This window comes from Dipodomys merriami, unplaced genomic scaffold (genome assembly GCF_024711535.1).
Source record: "Dipodomys merriami isolate MVZ:Mamm:240054 unplaced genomic scaffold, mDipMer1.0.p SCAF_4, whole genome shotgun sequence".
Taxonomy (NCBI): domain Eukaryota; kingdom Metazoa; phylum Chordata; class Mammalia; order Rodentia; family Heteromyidae; genus Dipodomys; species Dipodomys merriami.
In genome coordinates this window covers 21,953,538-21,971,342 of record NW_027205603.1, presented here as the reverse complement: position 1 = coordinate 21,971,342, position 17,805 = coordinate 21,953,538, and the positions used below count along the sequence as shown (strand labels likewise).

Genomic DNA, 17,805 nt, shown 5'->3' with positions numbered 1-17,805 from the left:
TTTTTATTTTTTCATTATAGTTTATTTTGAAATATTTTTGTGAAGTCTTTAAAAATGTGTTAATATCCATGTTCATTGAGAAGTATTTTTATGATCTTTGAATTGCAATATTGAAATAATTAAATGTTTTTATGTAATATTTACTAGTTACTTATATATATTTATATCTGTTTGTTATTGTAAAAATACAGAAGGGTTACAGTTACATGAGTAAGGTAATGAGTACATTTCCTATGGAGCATTGTTACCTCCTCCTTTGTTTTTCCCCTACCATCCCTTTCCTCCCCACCTCCCTAACTCTTCCCTCCCCTCCACAATCCAGAAGTTGCAAAGTTCATTTTCAACATAGTGTCTAGTACATCTCATTGTTACCATGGGTCAACCTGTATCCTTATTTCAGCATTATGTTATTTCCCTTCCCCTCTCCAAATTAGAAAAATGTATATACAAGATGCAGGGCACCAGAATCAAATACAGTGAAAACAAATACCATGGGGGGAGAACATACAAAAGAAACAAAAAAAATCACTGAGAGCCCAGATTTGGGAGCCCCAAAGACCACCAAGGAGCGGATTCGTTTATTGCAAGCTGGAGCCTGGACTCAGGTCACCTACACAGCGTGTCAGGTGGACTCAGGTCACCTACACAGAGTTGAGAGCCCCGCCTTCTGGAGTGGCAGGGGGAAGGGGGTTTCTAACTTAGCAGTTACATGATTGGCTAACAATTGGGTTAGTAAGCTTTGTCACATTCTTATTGGGTAGCACCATTGGTTATTCTTTACCAATGTTAGCAGACATTTAGTCAGCGTTTTATAACAGCCTTGTAACAGTCTCAGTAGATAGGGCAGCAAGCTAAACCACAACAAATATGCTGGCAATGCAACACTTGGGATCTCAGGGCTCTGAGATCCACCTTTTAGCTCATTGGCTGTTGCTAGGGGAACTTATCAGGTAGGGTGCAAGTGGGACATCTGTGGTCATTCCAGGGACCTAAGCTCATATGCTGGAAATAGGCCTTGTCTCAAATTGGAGCTTTTATGCACAAAATGGTGATTGTCATGCTAAGACTCTACATCACATAGTACATTATAAATACATTAAAAACAATAGCAAGAAAGAAAAAACCACTCGTGTCCCTATCTTGCATAGAAATTTACCAATATGAAAATATAATCTTTTATTTTTATCATACGCTTTTTGAAAGATATTGATGTAAGAAATCCGAAGTATAAGAAGTAAAAAAGAAAAATATTGCTTCATAAATATAGTGAAAAGCTAGATCACAAAATGAACATTTTATGTTTTTAAATATGAATTTTAAGAAAATATATTTAATTGCAGATATCGCTTACAACAAGAAATCAAAAAGAATGGAAATGCTGTTCATATTTCTGAAAACCTCCAGTCAGTGTTAAGAGAAAACAAAGAGCAATTAAATAAAGCAGTTGGAGTAAAACAACTTGAAACCTCTCCTAGGACAATGTATATGGAGGTGAATGACATAAAAAATGTTTTGAAACAGGTAAAATAATTGTTGTTAAAATGTTACACTTCTAACTTTTTGTCAACATGCTTTAAGATATCCCTTTATGTTAATATGCATATTTAATCAGATATCCCATACTAATGAGTATATAACCTCAGAAATGTATGATTCAGCAATCCTATGATTGGACAAGCATCATAGATGTGTGCATACACAAATAAGATATATTCACCACCTCACTGGACAATATAGTATATGGGCCATTGTTGTATGTGCGTTGTTGACCAAAAGGTGATGCAAAGCCCAACTGTATTATATAGTTGTAAAAAAAGTTATATATAGATATATATACATATATAAGCATATTCTGACAGTTATAAATATAATCATACATTGTAAATGTTAACATCTATGAGTTCTGAATGAAGGAATGAAAGGTGGATGCTATTTAATCACTAACATCAATAACAATGTAGGTATATTGTAGAAGTTAATAGCTTTGCAACTATGATGAACCTTGTTAAATATTTTGTAAAGAAACTTTTACTTCATAATAACATTCAGCCTGCATCAACGAACTACTTTTGCTCTTTGAAAAATTTAGCTACTCTTTCCATGGAATTAATTTTAGAGTAATTCATGTGGAATATAAAAAGTTACATTTCTGTAGGTCACTTGGAACAGTTTTTGAAGGCCCTGATCTTAATTAAACATTTGGTTTTCGCTTGACCAATTATACATGCCAAAAGAATCTTCATGAAATGTAGCCCTACATTTTGTGGAATAAAATTGCACTTAGCAACTTTCTTCATGCCAGAATGCCACAATGTTTGATTGACTTCTTAAAAATTACTTTTGAAAAGAAAATCAGATAGAAATTTCATAAAGAATCTGATTTCTGAGAAAGTCATTTTAAAATATGTGCATGTAGCTGGGCACCAATGGCTTATACCTCTAATGACAGCTTATTTGGGAGTGAAATCTGAGGATCATAGTTCAAACAGGCCTAGGTAGGATAACTAGTGAGACTCTTATCTCCAATTAGCTGCAAAAAGCCAGAAATAAAGGCATGACTCAAGTTGTGGAGCACCTGCCTTGAGGAAAAATGCTAAGTGTTCAGGCCCCAAGTTCCAGCCTGAGCACTGGCACAAAATGAATGTGTGTACATTTTTTATGGATGTATTTTTCTGTTCTTATTAGCAGACATTAATAGACCAAGGGCTTTTTGTTGTGATATACAGTGTAGTTTTTTAAAAAGTTCATACCTACTTTTTTTTTTTTTGGTCGGTCCTGCGCCTGAACTCTGATCCTGGGCACTGTCCCTCAGCTCTTCAGCTCAAGGCTAGTGTCCTACCACTTGAGCTACACCACCACTTCCAGCTTTTTCCGTTTATGTGGTGCTGAGGAATTGAACCCAGGGCCTCATGCATGCTAGGCAAGCACTCTAGCACTGAGCCACCTTCCCAGCTCCCATACTTATTATATCTCCACTTTCTCTCCCTTCCTTCCTTCCTTCCTTCCTTCCTTCCTTCCTTCCTTCCTTCCTTCCTTCCTTCCTTCCTTCCTTCCAGCTTCCTTCCTTCCTTTCTTCCTTCCCTTTCTCTCTTTTGTCAGTCATGGGGTTTGAACTCAGGGCCTAGTGCTGTCCCTGAGCTCTTTTGCTCAAACCTAGTACTCAAACACTATGAGCCACACCTCCACTTTCAGTTCCTGGTGGTTAATTGGGGAAAAGAGTTTCACAGACTTTAGTGCTGAGGCTGGCTTCCAATCGTTAATCTCTAGATCTCACCTTCTTTTTTTTTTTTTTTTTTTTTTTTTTAATTGTATTTTATTTTATTTGAGAACATACTGTACAGAGGGGCAACAATTACATGGGCAGGATAATGCATACATTTCTTACCAAGCATTGCAGCCTCCTCCTTTGTTTACCCTTCACTTCCCTTCCCCGTCTCCCCCCTCCCCCCACCCAATTATACCCCCCTCCCCCCCCACAAAGAAATTGTAAAGCTGGTTTTGACATGACATTTTGTACTTCTCATTGTTGCAACAGGTCCACCTGAATCCTTAAACGACTTGTTTGTCCCCATCTCCTCCACATGTTATACTAACATCAAATATAGTGAAAGCGGGGGTTACACTGTGGGGGAGGGACATACAAAGCAACAAAGAAATAATCTTATAAATGCATTAGAAACACATGCATGAAAGAAACGAAAACATTAAAATACATATTTAAGGTTTCATTTTCCTAACATCACATTATCTGGCCTTTTCCGCTTGACTCATACCTATACTAGATATTGCAAATAAGGGAAACCATGGGACCTATGCTTCTTTGGGCCTGGCTTACTTCACTTAATATAATTTTTTCCAAACCTTTCCATTTCCTAACAAATGGGGAAATGTCATTCTTTCTGATGGAGGCATAGAATTCCATTGTGTATATATACCACATTTTCTTGATCCATTCATCTACTGAGGGGCATCTGGGTTGGTTCCATATCTTAGCTATGGTAAATAATGCTGCAATAAACATAGTTGTGCTGGTAGCTTTAGTGTGGTCTTGTTTGTAAACATTTGGGTAAATGCCCAAAAGTGGGATTGCTGGATCATAGGGGAGTAGATCTCACCTTCTTGAGCAGCTAGGATTACAGGTATGAACCACTGGCGCCCGGCTTTTCCTTATTTCCCTTTTACTTTTCTTCCTTTCCTTTCCTTCCTCCTTTCCTTTCCTTCCTTCCTTCCTTCCTTCCTTCCTTCCTTCCTTCCTTCCTTCCTTCCTCCCTTCCTTCCTTCTTTTTTTCACTGGTCCTGACACTTAAAGGGCCTGGGTGCTTTCCCTGAGCTTTATGCTCAAGGCTATCAATCTACCACAGCTCCACTATTCGCTTTTTTGCTGGTTAATTGTAGATAAGACCTCCCTGCCTGGACTGGCTTCAAACTGCAATACTCAGATCTCAGCCTTCTGAATAGCATGAAAAGCATGAACAACCAGAACCCAGCCTTTCTCTAGTCAAATAGTATTTGGTAGATTTCATTATATATTTCATATATACTCTTTCTTTCCCACTGATCCCCCCAAAGTATTCCCCTTTCTTTTTTATTTTAATGCTGTATGCACCATGGAAAGTATACAGAAATTTTGAAACTGCATGGTATGTTTATGTATAATATGTGAAATATAATATTATTCATAGTGTACTATGTATAATAAACTCATAATAAAATACATATTTTGGGAGCTGTGATTGTTAGTCTATTGGAGAAAATAATATTCTCTGAAGTGCCATTCCACACAAGCTGCATTCTGTTTTGTGTGCTGTCTGAAGCAGACAAGCCTACACAGTTGTGGGAATAAAGAACCTTGTGAATTTGATTTCTCAATAGGGACCAATATTTAGCCCACTTCTGCTGTTCACATCATGACTAAATTAATTGGAAATGTGATGCTGTTTAGATATACTAAATTATTGTCTACTGAGAAAAACTTAGCTGCAAATTACTTTTAGTGAAGAAAAGTAGTGGTGACAAGTAGGATTGTAAGATTCATATGATTGGGAAGTGCCCTGGGTCTCCTAGTTCCTACTGGATTCTCTTTCAATGGTGTGAAAAATGGTTCCTTGCACCAAGTACACTGCACAGTCACTGCTTAAAATACCACATTTTATTAGAACACAAAAGTTTGCAAAGAACTGATGCAATTAGAAAATATACACTATTCCTTATATGATACATACTTTGCTAAATACTTTCGTATTTTCCCCAATGCAGTCTTCCCAGTGGGTATTGTGTTAGATTACCTTCATTTTCATGTGAAGAAATTGAGACACAGATGATAACACAGACATAAGTAGTGATATTCAGAACTTAGCCCTTTGGCATCTGTGTTGATGCTGGCTCTCAAACTAGCTTGCCTAAACTATCATGCTAATTTTTATTTTATAGTTTATTTTATTTTTTTATGGTGCAATCTGTCTTAAACTTAGGGCCTTGCATTCTCATATGGCTTTCTTTTCTCAAGTCTGGCATTCTCCTCATTGAGTCATACCTCTGCTTCTGTTTTTGTTTCATTTTGTTTTGCTTTTTTTTGTAGTTTAATCGGAGATAAAAGTCTCATGGACTGTTCTTCTTGGGTTGACTCTTCTTTGTAGATTGGCTTCAACCCACCATCCATGGATGCCAGTTTTCTGAGTACTTAGGATTACAAGTGTGAGCTACCAGTGCCCAGTGCCTTGCTAATTTTTTTATCATCACTGAAACACTCAGGATAAATAGTAAAGATGAGTGTAATCATTTATATATATGATTATTCTTTTTTAATTTTAATTTTTTTGTTGGTCGTGGGACTTGAACTCTGGGCCTGGGCACTGTCCCTGAGCTCTTCAGCTCAAGATTAATGCTCTACCACTTGAGCCATAGCTCTCACTTTTTCTGCTTGTGTGGTGCTGAGGACTTGAACCCAAGGCCTCATGCATGCAAGGCACCACTGAGCCATCTTCCTAGCCCCCCACACACACAGACATATGGTTATTCTACTTGTTAAGGTTGTGTGGTTCATCTTGGAATAAAAACTTAATTACTGTAAGGGATTGTTACTGTAAGGGATATATATGATTATGATTATATATAATCATATATATATCAGATGCACACAAATATATATGAGTATGTATGTGTGTGTATGTCAATCTTGGGGCTTGAACTAGGGTTTGGGTGCTGTCCTTAAGCTTTGTTGCTCAAGAATAGCTCTATTCCACTTGATCCACACCTCCACTCCTTGCTTTTTGCGGGTTAATTGGATATAAGAGTCTAAGAGTCTCACAGACTTTCCTGCTCATGCTGACTTTGATTCTTAGATCTCAGCCTCTTGATTTGCTAGGATTATAGGTGTGAGCCATTGGTCCCCAGCTGTTAACATATTTTTTATAAACAAGAATAAGGCTTTGATCATAAAGCCTTAAAGAGTTAGGTATTTATTAGTATTTTTAGCTATTTTTTATTTTTATTATTTTAGGCTTGAAGTGGGCTAAATTCTTAATGCAATAACTAAATACTGCACATGAAGGAATATGGCTATTAATGAAAATTTCTTATAAAACCAATTGATGGTCAGATCTGTATTGGATTATTAGTAAAGGTTTCTTTTTACTTCTCTTTTTTAGCTGCAAGAAATAAAGTCTCAACACACAGAGGTTGTACATAGTTCAAAGAAGATGCAAGATCACCGACAAAAGTATACTTTAAACAGCATAAAATAACTTGAAAATTTATGTAAATGAAATAATATCAGTTAAGATGATAAAAATGCTTGTATGGGTCCAAGGGAACATTTCAGGTTTATGTTATATACAATGAATAATTTAGAACTGGAAAAATCATTTGGTGATAGAAGAAATGCTTTCTATGTGCCAGGGCTGGATTTCAATATTCTACACACTAAGAATAAGTTAAGTTCATGGTATTTGTCTATTCTTCTATATTTTACATATTTCTACATATCAGAACTTGAAAATAAAAGTTTAAATCATTTACTTTTCAAAAATTTAAGAATTCATTGGATAATTTTTCCAGATATTTGTTTAGAAATCAAGTGATATTTTAAGTAACTCATCTCTAAGCATAATTATTTTTTTAATATTATTTTATTTTATTTGAGAACATACTGTACAGAGGGGCTACAATTACATGGGCAGGATAATTCCTACATTTCTTACCAATCATTGCAGCCTCCTCCTTTGTTTACCCTTCACCTCCCTTCCCAGCCTCCCCCCTCCCCCCACCCAATTATACCCCCCTCCCCCCCCGACATTGTAAAGCTGGTTTTGACATGACATTTTGTACTTCTCATTGTTGCAACAGGTCCACCTGAATCCTTAAACGACTTGTTTGCCCCCATCTCCTCCACATGTTATACTGACATCAAATATAGTGAAAGCGGGGGTTACACTGTGGGGGAGGGACATTTATAAGATTATTTCTTTGTAGCATAATTATTTTTAAAAATATGCTTCAGGATTGAAGGTATTATTCAAGTTTAATAGATATAGGAAAAAAGCTAGAAGAGAATATTGGCCAGCTCCAGAAAATATATTTAAATGTAAATTTGGTATACCAGTGTCTAATTGATTTCTTTCATCCTGAAACGTTTTTCCTCTAGTAATAGTAGAATAGGAATATTTTAGGCAATAGGAGAAGTCTTATTTATTAGACTGTTGTATTGATATTGACAGTACGTGAGTTAGTACTGCAAATCCACTTGGCTTTATAAAAGAACAATTAATTTTGGTATCAAAAGGTTTTGTTATTCTAAAATTCACTTTGGGGGGGGGCGGTCGTGGGGCCTGAACTCTGGGCCTGGGCACTGTCCCTCAGCTCTTCAGCTCAAGGCTAGCACTCTACCACTTGAGCCACAGCGCCACTTCTGGCTTTTTCTTTTTGCTTATGTGGTGCTGAGGAATCGAACCCAGGGCCTCAGGCATGCAAGGCAAGCGCTCTACCACTGAGCCACCTTCCCAGCCCCTAAAATCCACTTTTTATAGTGCAACATTTTATTATTCCACTCACATATTGGTGGTCATGAGGGTTATTCCTACTTTCTTAGTGAATAATGTTGCTCTGGACATTGGTATGTGGTGATATGCTTGAGTTCTTGCACATATTTTAGCCTGACAATATTCTGTGAAATGTAAAATGATGTTAGGAATGTTTCTCTTTTGTAATCTAAGCCTTCCAGTTCCATTTTGAGAACAAATTACTTGCAATTTATATTCCATTTCAAGGGTAAATTCTTAGTTATTACACAAGTACATATTTATCTCTTTGGATTTCAAACATTAAGGGACATCTATTCACTGATGGCTCACATCTGTTATCATTGTTACTTGGGAGGCTGAGATCTGAGGATTGTGGTTTGAAGCCAGTGCAAGATTATTACACATATAAGATATTCCAGTATTTTCTCTGTAAAGTTTTCCCTTCAATTTGGAAGATGCAAATAAGGAGGACTAACTCTGCATATGTCTTTTTTTTTTTTTTTTTTTTTTTTTTTGTCAGTCGTGGTGCTTCAACTCTGGGCCTGGACCTTGTCCCTGAGCTCTTCAGCTTAAGGCTAGTGCTCTACCACTTGTGCCAGAGCGCCACTTCCAGTTTTCTGGTGGCTAATTGGAGATAAGAGTCTCATGGGTTTTCCTGCCTGAGCTAGCTTTGAACTGTGATCCTCAGATCTCCGCCTGCTGAGTAGCTAGGATTATAGACGTGAGCTACCTGTGACACCTGGGACCAGCTCTGCATATGTCTTTAACATACAAATATAATGTTGATAATTCAAACAGATAAGAAAGATATGAATGATTTTGTTTCTCCCACCAGATCAAAACATGGAATACTTTTCCCGAGTCTTAGATGACTCCCAAAAGACCTCTTGAATTTAGTTACACAGTCATTGAGTTTGCTCTCTGATTCCAGTTCATGTTTGCTCCCACATAATTGTCTTTCTCCACTTGGACTTGCATCTTTTGTTCTTTTTGTTTTCATTTTTTGACTATACTCTTCAAGTCTTTTTTTTTAGGGTGTGTGTGTGTGTGTGTGTGTGTGTGTGTGTGTGTGTGTGTGTGTGTGTGTGTGTGTGTGTGTGTGTGTGTGTGTGTGTGTGTGTGTGTGTGTGTGTGTGTGTGTGTGTGTGTGTGTGTGTGTGTGTGTGTGAAAATACTGTACAGAGGAGTTACAATTACATGGGCAAGTAATGAGTACATTTCTTATCAAGCATTGTTGCCTCCTGTAGGGCTGGACCCCAGAGCCTTGGCGCTGTCCTCAAGTTCTTTTGTGGAACGCTAATGCTCTACCATTTTGAGCCACAGCTCCATTTCTGGTTTCCTAGTGGTTAATTGGAGATAAGAGTCTCAGGGACTTTCTTGCCTGAGCTCACTTTGAACTTCAGTCCATAGATCTCAGACTCCTAAGTAGCCAGAATTATAGGTGTGAGTCACCAGCACTCAGGCTACTCTTCAAATCTTGACATCCTTTCTTTGAACGCCTGTCTTCTACTGCCCACCCTCATAGCCTCCAAAGTTTTATTCATGTCCCTTTTTACATGTTGAATAATCTCTTCAATAGTTTTCTGATTTGTGTTTTTGTGCTTTGGTAGAATCCATGGTCTTAGAAAGGTTACATGTGTTCTACCACTAAGGAACATTCTCAGTTTTCCTTGTAGTTGTTACATATACTTGCTTTTTGTAGATTATGGTCATCAGGTACCAAAGTATACTTCAAAATCTAATTACAACAGTAATATAAAGACATATTTTCTTTACCTATGTTACTCAACTATGTGTTAAACTTTATATTTAATAATAATAATGGAATGTGTTGCATTAATATACTAAAATATGTAGTAGTAGTTCCCAGAACCTTTCATATCAGTGCAATATAAAATGAAAGATTTGTAAACCTGTCATTTTATGTGATAGAACATATTTCCAACAATCATTAAATATTCACTCTTTATAAAACATCAATTCTGTATATTTTGCAGGTTTAAGAAACATTTAAAAGTATCTAAGAAGAGGGTAAATGAAAATGAAAATGGAGAGTTTACAGTCTATGAAGACTTAGAAACAAGAGAATTGGCAATGGATGTTACAGTGCTGAGAGATGAGGTACATTTAATACCTGCAGGAACGAAAAGTCTCTTAAAGAAATAAAAATCTCTAAATGTTTTGAAGAGTGAAATGAAAAACTTTAAAAGAACTTACAGACTTAATCTTAGTGAAAAAAATGAATACATTTTCCTTGTCTTGCACCCTGCGTAGGGAATTAAAGACAGGCAGTACACAATTACATAACTCCCAAGATGAATAGATTTTATTTTGTATGGTAACACATTTATTAAAATACAACTAACATATCATAAAAGTCAATTACTTGAATTATATAGTTCTTTGCTTATAGTATATCCACAGATCTGTGATCACACTTCAATTTTAGGACATGTTTCTCATCATTGACAGATGACTCATACCCGTTAGCTACCATTCACCCTTTTTCTGCTGATCCTTAGGAAGCTTTCAAACTACTGTGTCTCTAACACTTTTCCTGTTTTGGACACTTCAACTAGGTACTTTAGTAACTGCTTTCTTTTACTTAGCATAATGGTTTTTTTGTCTACATTTGTTTTAGCAAATATTACCACTGAACTCTTCTTGTTGCTGAGTGGATATGCAACATATTTATTTATTCATTCATCAGTGGAAGAACTTTAGGGTCCTTTCCACTTTGGGGTGTTATTAATAATATTGCTGTGTACTTGTGTATTTGTGTGTGTATATGCCTATGTATATGTATATGTCCATATCTCAATGATACACTAGAAAACAAAGATACAAACAAAAATCATCTGGTGGTTTTGTTGCCCACTGAGTGCTCTGATAACAGAAGAATTGCAGATGGCAGAGTAGAAGAAAACATACAAGAGACCTATTGGGTATGTAGATAGAAGGAATGGAGACTAACTGGATACTGAAGAAGATATAGTTTAATGTGAATATTGAAAATGGGTTTCATGCCTCCAGTATAGTTCCTATATTTTATTTTAATTATTATTTTTATTTTTTATTGTGAAAATACCATACAGAGGGGTTACAATTACATGAGCAAGCTAATGAGCACATTTCCTATCAAGCATTGTTGCCTCCTCCTTTGTAGTGACTGTATTTTAAAGGGAGAAAAAAAAAGGAAAAGAAGGAACATCAAATCAAATCAATTACACAGAAACAGCAAAAATTATTTTGAAATTTTATAAGATAAAGGAAGACATAAAAAAGGCAAAATACCACCCCAAAGTAAACAACAAGAAGCAAAAACTTCAAGTTTTCATCTGTTGTATGTTTCTCTTCAGCCTTTGTTAGCATAGTTACAAATTTCACTCTTTGTGATGGGGAAGTAGATGCTTAGATAAATGGTTAGTTAAAGTCTTCAGTCAGAGCTTCTTCTTTCTTTCTTTCTTTCTTTCTTTCTTTCTTTCTTTCTTTCTTTTTTTGTTGTTGTTGTTGTTGGTGGTGGTCATGGGGCTTGATCTCTGGTCCTGGAGCTGTCCCTGAGCACTTCAGCTCAAGGCAAGCACTCTACCACTTGATGCACAGCACCATTTCCAGTTTTCTGGTGGTTAATTGGAGATAAGAGTCTCATGGACTTTCCTGCGGGAACTGGCTTTGAATCGTGGTACTCAGATCTCAGCCTCCTGAGGAGCTAGGATTACAGGTATGAGCCACCTCTACCGGCTAGTCAGAACTTCTTGATTATAAACTATCATCTCCTGCAACTCTATGCTATATTTAAAGTGTAGCTTTCTTGTTTTCTGTATCCTGCAAACTTAAGTATATTTTGATCAGCTGTTTTTCTCCATGTTGTCACAGTCCAGCCCACTGCTACCCATACTCCTTCTGCAGTTTTCCATGCAGAAACTGAAAGCTGAGATTTAAAGTTCTGTTTAACTCCCTGGAGTTTCTGTGTTACAAATGCCTTGTGAGTTAACACACAGCCTACAGAATCTCCTGAAGTATCTTTCTGTATTATCTTCAGGGCAGTGCTCACAAGTGGTTGAAGGTGCACAGGATGAAATAGGTTGAAGGGCAGTGGTAGCTGTGGGGCTAAGAGCTGCCTTTTCAAGCCTGTGGGATTGTGGGATATCTGTGGAATTTAGAACATGTTGTCACCCATTTTTATTTCCTAAGACATTGTGGCTAAGAAGTTTTATGATTTGTTCACTTGTACACAGATGAGTATCTGAGAAGTACTTCTTCCTGCTTCAAAATTACCATATTATTAAAAATTTATTAATTGGATTCTTATTTAAAAAGTCTTATTTTGGGAGGCATTCATTGATGCAGGCCTAAGTAACTCAAATTATGACTCCAAAGCTTATTTGCACATTATAGTATTGAAGAGATAGGGAAATTGGTAAGAGACTTTCTTTTATAACATGAAAAAATTCTAGATCACTGAAAGACTAAGGTGGAGGATAGATTTTTTTTAACAAGAATGATGAGTTGAAAATGTGATTTTATATAATTTTCAGTGGTTTGAATTTTGTTGAATTCAGAATAATTAAATGGACTGCATGTCAAGAATATATGTTGACTATGATTTATTACAACTGTATTAATATAAAAAAGCACACAGTTTTGTGCTAGACAATTCTTAGCCTATATCCCTTATTGACATATTATATCATTATATTCCCACAGGTCAATGATTTTAAAGAAAAAATGGAAACCATATCTTGCAAAGATCATCATCTGAGTGAAAATATTCAATGTAAGATTCAGGAATTATCAGCAATAAAAAATATTCAAAAAAAGTATGAATACCTGCACATGAAGCAAAAAAAGATAGAAAGAGAAATACTAATCCTCACAAGTCATATACAAGAGAAAATGGTAGGTCTTTGTCTAGTAGGATGGAATAGACAGAAGTTTGGAGGGGAACAAGTCATGAATGAGAGGAAGCATTAACATAATTTCTGTTACAGGTTATTTTATGAGTAATGTGGTTTAGCTCATTTCAATAGGTTATTTTCGATTCATATTTTGGGTGAATATAGTGCCTATTTCTTCTACCTTTATCATAGAAATTTCATTGGTATTCATCCATTCATCTACTGAGGGACATCTGGGTTGGTTCCATAACTTAGCTATGGTGAATAATACTGTGATAAACATAGTTATGTTGAGCTGGTAGCTTTAGTGTGGCCTTGTATGTGATCATTTGGGTAAATGCTCAAAAGTGGGATTGCTGGGTCATAGGGGAGCTCTATGTAGAGTTTTTGAACAAGTTTACACTCCCACTAACAATGCAGTAGGGTTCCCTTTTGGCCACATACCCTCCAGCATCTGTTGTTATTATATTTCTTGATTATAGCCATTCTAACTGGGGTGAGGTGGAATCTCAATGTTTTGTTTTGTTTTGTTTTGTTTTGGGTCCGGTCATGGGGCCTGAACTCTGGGCCTGGGCGGTATCCCTCAGCTCTTCAGCTCAAGGCTAGCGCTCTACCACTTGAGCCACAGGGCCACTTCTGGCTTTTTTCTTTTTGCTTATGTGGCGCTGAGGAATCGAACCCAGGGCCTCATGCATTCAAGGCAAGTGCTCTACCACTGAGCCACCTTCCCAGCCCCTCAATGTTGTTTTGATTTTCATTTCTTTTATGGCTAGAGAAGTTGAGCATTTTTTCATGTGTCTATTGGCCATTCTTATTTCCTCTTCGGAGAAGTTTCTCTTTTAAGTCTTTAGCCCACTTATTTATTGGGCAGTTATTTCTTTGAGGATTTGTTGTTGGGGGATTTGATAATGTACTATGTGATCTTTTTTTTTTTGTTTCTTTGGTATATTCCTCCCCTTGTTTTCACTATATTTGATTCTGGTGCCCTGCATCTTGTATATACACTTTTCTAATTTGGGGAGGGGAAGGGCAAAAACAAAATGCTTCAATAGAGATACAGGTTGACCCATTGTAACAATGAGATGTACAAGACACTATGTTGAAAACGAACTTTACAACTTGTAGGGAGGAAGGAGGGGGAGGATTTAGGGAGGTGGGGAGGGAAGGAATGGAAGGGGAAAAACAGAGGAGGAGGTAACAATGCTCAATAGGAAATGTACTCATTACCTTACTCATGTAACTATAACCCCTCTGTATACTATTTTTACAATAAAAACATATTTAAAAAAAAGAAATTTCACTGGTAGATTTCTAGAAGACAGATGACATCGGTTTCAGTTTCCATCATTATAACAACTTAGTTATCTTTCAGGATACTAACTTGCCTTTACTAGCTTGCATGTTAGTACTGAGCTTAAACTTTGGGCTTTATATTCTTGCTTTGCTTTTTTTTTTTTTTGCTCAAGGCAAAAAATGCTTTTTGCTGTTAATTAGATATTAGAGCATCACAGACATTTCTGCCTGATTTGAACTGCAATCCTCTGATCTCAGCTTCCTGAATAGCTAGAATACAGACATTAACCATCAGCACTAGCTTAACATATTATTTTTAAAACTAGTTGGATGTAAAACAAGACTATTGGGAAGAAAGAAAATATTGCATTTCCTTTGGTTATAGCTATTACCAAATTCTTGAGTTGTTCCTGTTACATTTTAAATATTAAACTTTTATATTCATTATATTTTTTTAAATTTTAATTCCTGACTACATGAGCATTAGCATAAAGATGATCACCATGTCTGTTGGAAAGCTGTTACACAATATATATGAGGAAATAGATTCAATTTCCAGGCCCAAAAAGACCCAAAAAAGATACAAAAAAAAATTTTTTATTGTGAAAATACTGTACAGAGGGGTTACAATTACATGGGCAAGATAATGAGTACATTTCTTTAAAGTCCAATTACGTTTTATTTCTGGTGTACTTTCAAACTTGCCTGTGACTTCTGTGCTATTTTTTTTTAATTGAATTTTATTTTATTTGAGAACATACTGTACAGAGGTGAGTACATTTCTTATCAAGCATTGTAACCTCCTCCTTTGTTTCACCTTTCTTTCTCCCCCCTCCCCCCGCCAAAGTTGTAAAGTTCATTTTTCCACTTAATGACTTGTACATCTCATTGTTGCAATGAGTCCACCTGTATCCCTATTTAAACGATTTGTTTTTGCCCTTCCCCTCCACAAATAATACCAACATCAAATACAATGAAAGCAGGGGTTAAGGATTCAAAAATTTTATGGTTCAGCTTTAGTGATAAAAATTTAAACTGTAACATTTCATTTCACAAATTTAACATTGCTCAATGAATCAATGACTGACATTTACAGAAACTAATACTTAGTAATTATTTCAGGTAAACACCTTTTAAAAATATGTCTTCTTAAATTGTTTTAGAAACAAGCAGCAGATCAAGCAAACTTAAAGGAGTTAAGAGACAAAAATACTGGTCAAAGGATAAGCCAGTTGAGACTCATATTCAAAGATATGAAATTGAAACATTCTAAAATAAAATCTAAAAATGATTCTGATAAAATGGAAATAGAAAGATATAAGCAAGACTATATGGAAGTCTACACAACAAGAAAAGCATTGTCAAATACTCTACTCCAGTAAGGGCAGACATGAACTCGTTGAAAATAATTAATTTGTCTGTAAAGCATAATTTTAACTGAAATAGCTTATTAAAGAAACCAGTTTTGTAAAATAATACTAGAAAATGAACCTGCATTCACAATATATTTGAGGACTACACATGAGATTTAGCATATTTAATTAAGTAAATTTACCTTGCATCAAATTATCATATTCACATAGTTTTATCCTTTAAATACAATTATTTCTACTGTGATCCTCAAGAATAATGTATGTAAAGCTTCAGAATGCAGGCGTGTGGCCTGCTAAATTGCCATGTACCTTTAATAGCCATTTCTCAACCTTCTTCTACTTTGGATTACATTTTAGTTAGGGACTCTCTAGAAATAAATGTACTTCTCTAGAACATTTTAAATCTACAATTATACCATGGTTATGCTCTTTCATAATTTCATCTTTAAGGCCCCATTAGCTGAAATTATCTTTGTCAGTTAATCAAAATAGATCAACTCATTTAAGAGTCATTTTGGAAAATAAAATCTTAAATATTTACCTGTTTTCAATCTTCACAGGATGAAAGAGATTCTACAGGTAGCCAGGACAAAATGAAACAGAAGACAAGATGTTCGTTTGTACTGTATTTGATGTCATATAATTTGTGGAGGGGAAGGGAAAAAACAAATTGTTTAAATAAACAAGGTCTGTTTTCGAGAACCCTCATTTTTTAAATTGTAATATTTTTTAAACTCAAACCTTGATTTTTTTTATTTTTTGCTGTTTTATTCCAGAGAAGTCTTAGTCATTTCCACCTCTAACCCATGACCAGTTTTGGTGGTATGTAGAAGTACCTGAAAAGCTAGCTATATTATATCTTTTCCTTTGATATCCTAATATCTTTTCTTTTTTTGACATCCTAATTTCTGATATAATTTTGTTTTGAATTTAGAGAAATACCAAACTGACCAGGTTGATTTGTGCGTGTTAAGGAAGATAACATAGAAATAGACTTTTTCTATTGTTTAAAGAAAGGAAATAAATTTTACAGTTGAAAATGTCACTAGGACTCATTTTCAAGAGTCACTACATTCTTAATTGTTCTCAATAAATATAACTGAAATATTGTATCTCTTTCTTTAAAGCTGAATATGAGTTAGACTTTAGAAAACAAGTAGGACTGACTATACCTTCAGAAACACTTGGGGATAGTATTATTTTTAACCTTTGCTGTATTTTATAACACTGTTAAAACTTTCCTTTAACATCATCAGTAACATCCAATTAACCACTGATGGATGCTTACATAAAAATTTTCACTATCAGGAGGCTGAGATCTGAAGATCTTAGTTCAAAGCCAGCCCTGGCAGGAAAGTCCATGAGACTCTTATCTCCAATTAACCACCAGGAAACTGGAAGTGGTGCTGTGGTTCAAGTGTTAGAGAGCTAGCCTTGAGCTGAAGAGTTCAGAGACAGTGGCCAGGCTCAGAGTTAAGCCCCATAACCAACCAAAAAAAATCAGACCAAAAAGAAAAATTTGGGGGGAGGGGGAGGAGCAGGGTTGAGAGATGTGAAGGAATGGGAAGGGATGGGAAGGGGAAACAAAGGAGGAGGCAACAATGCTTGATAAGAAATGTACTCATTAGCTTGACCATGTATTTGTAACCCCTCTATACAGTATTTTCACAGTAAAAAAAAAAGAAGAAGAAAATAAAAATTCAGATGGAGGAAGTGGCACTGTAGCTCAAGTGGTAGAGCGCTCGCCTTGAGCTGAAGAGCTGAGGGACAGCGCCCAGGCCCAGAGTTCAAGCCCCACGACCGACCAAAAAAAAAAAATTCAGATGGACACTGTTTTATGAAGGAAATATACTTACACACCAGAAAGATGAGTTTCTGTTTTGTTTTATTGCTAGTTTAGGAGTGTGAACTCCAAGACCTTATACTTGCCTTGGCTGATGCTTTACCACTTGAGCCATGCTTCCAACCAGGCTTTGCTGGTTAACTGGAGGTGAAGTCTTGAGTATTTTTCTGCCAGCATTGGCTTTGGACTAAATAATTCAGGATCTCATCCTTCTGAGTAGCTAGGCATTGGAGATGTGTGTTAGCTTTTCTTTAAAAGAATTATTTTTAATTATCATTAAGTAGTTGTACAATAAGGGTATCACATACAAAAACAGACTTTTCTCTACCATACATGTATCCAAATTTTCATCATCAACTGGTATATTAATATTTTTTCTT

General features: G+C 35.9%; 1 protein-coding gene across 3 annotated transcripts in view; it reads left to right on the top strand.

Annotated features, from left to right (window-relative positions):
• The window catches only part of LOC138806215 (ankyrin repeat domain-containing protein 26-like), a 100,246-nt gene extending 84,007 nt beyond the window's left edge, over window positions 1-16,239 (top strand). For all 3 annotated transcript variants that reach the window (XM_069991746.1, XM_069991747.1, XM_069991745.1), the window contains exons 22-27: window positions 1,341-1,521; window positions 6,648-6,718; window positions 10,016-10,139; window positions 12,726-12,917; window positions 15,373-15,587; window positions 16,143-16,239. In XM_069991746.1, the coding sequence (XP_069847847.1) occupies window positions 1,341-1,521; window positions 6,648-6,718; window positions 10,016-10,139; window positions 12,726-12,917; window positions 15,373-15,587; window positions 16,143-16,179 (820 nt within the window). In that variant the 3' untranslated portion in view covers window positions 16,180-16,239. The remainder of the gene's footprint in view (window positions 1-1,340; window positions 1,522-6,647; window positions 6,719-10,015; window positions 10,140-12,725; window positions 12,918-15,372; window positions 15,588-16,142) is intronic.
• The last annotated feature ends 1,566 nt before the right edge of the window (window positions 16,240-17,805 follow it).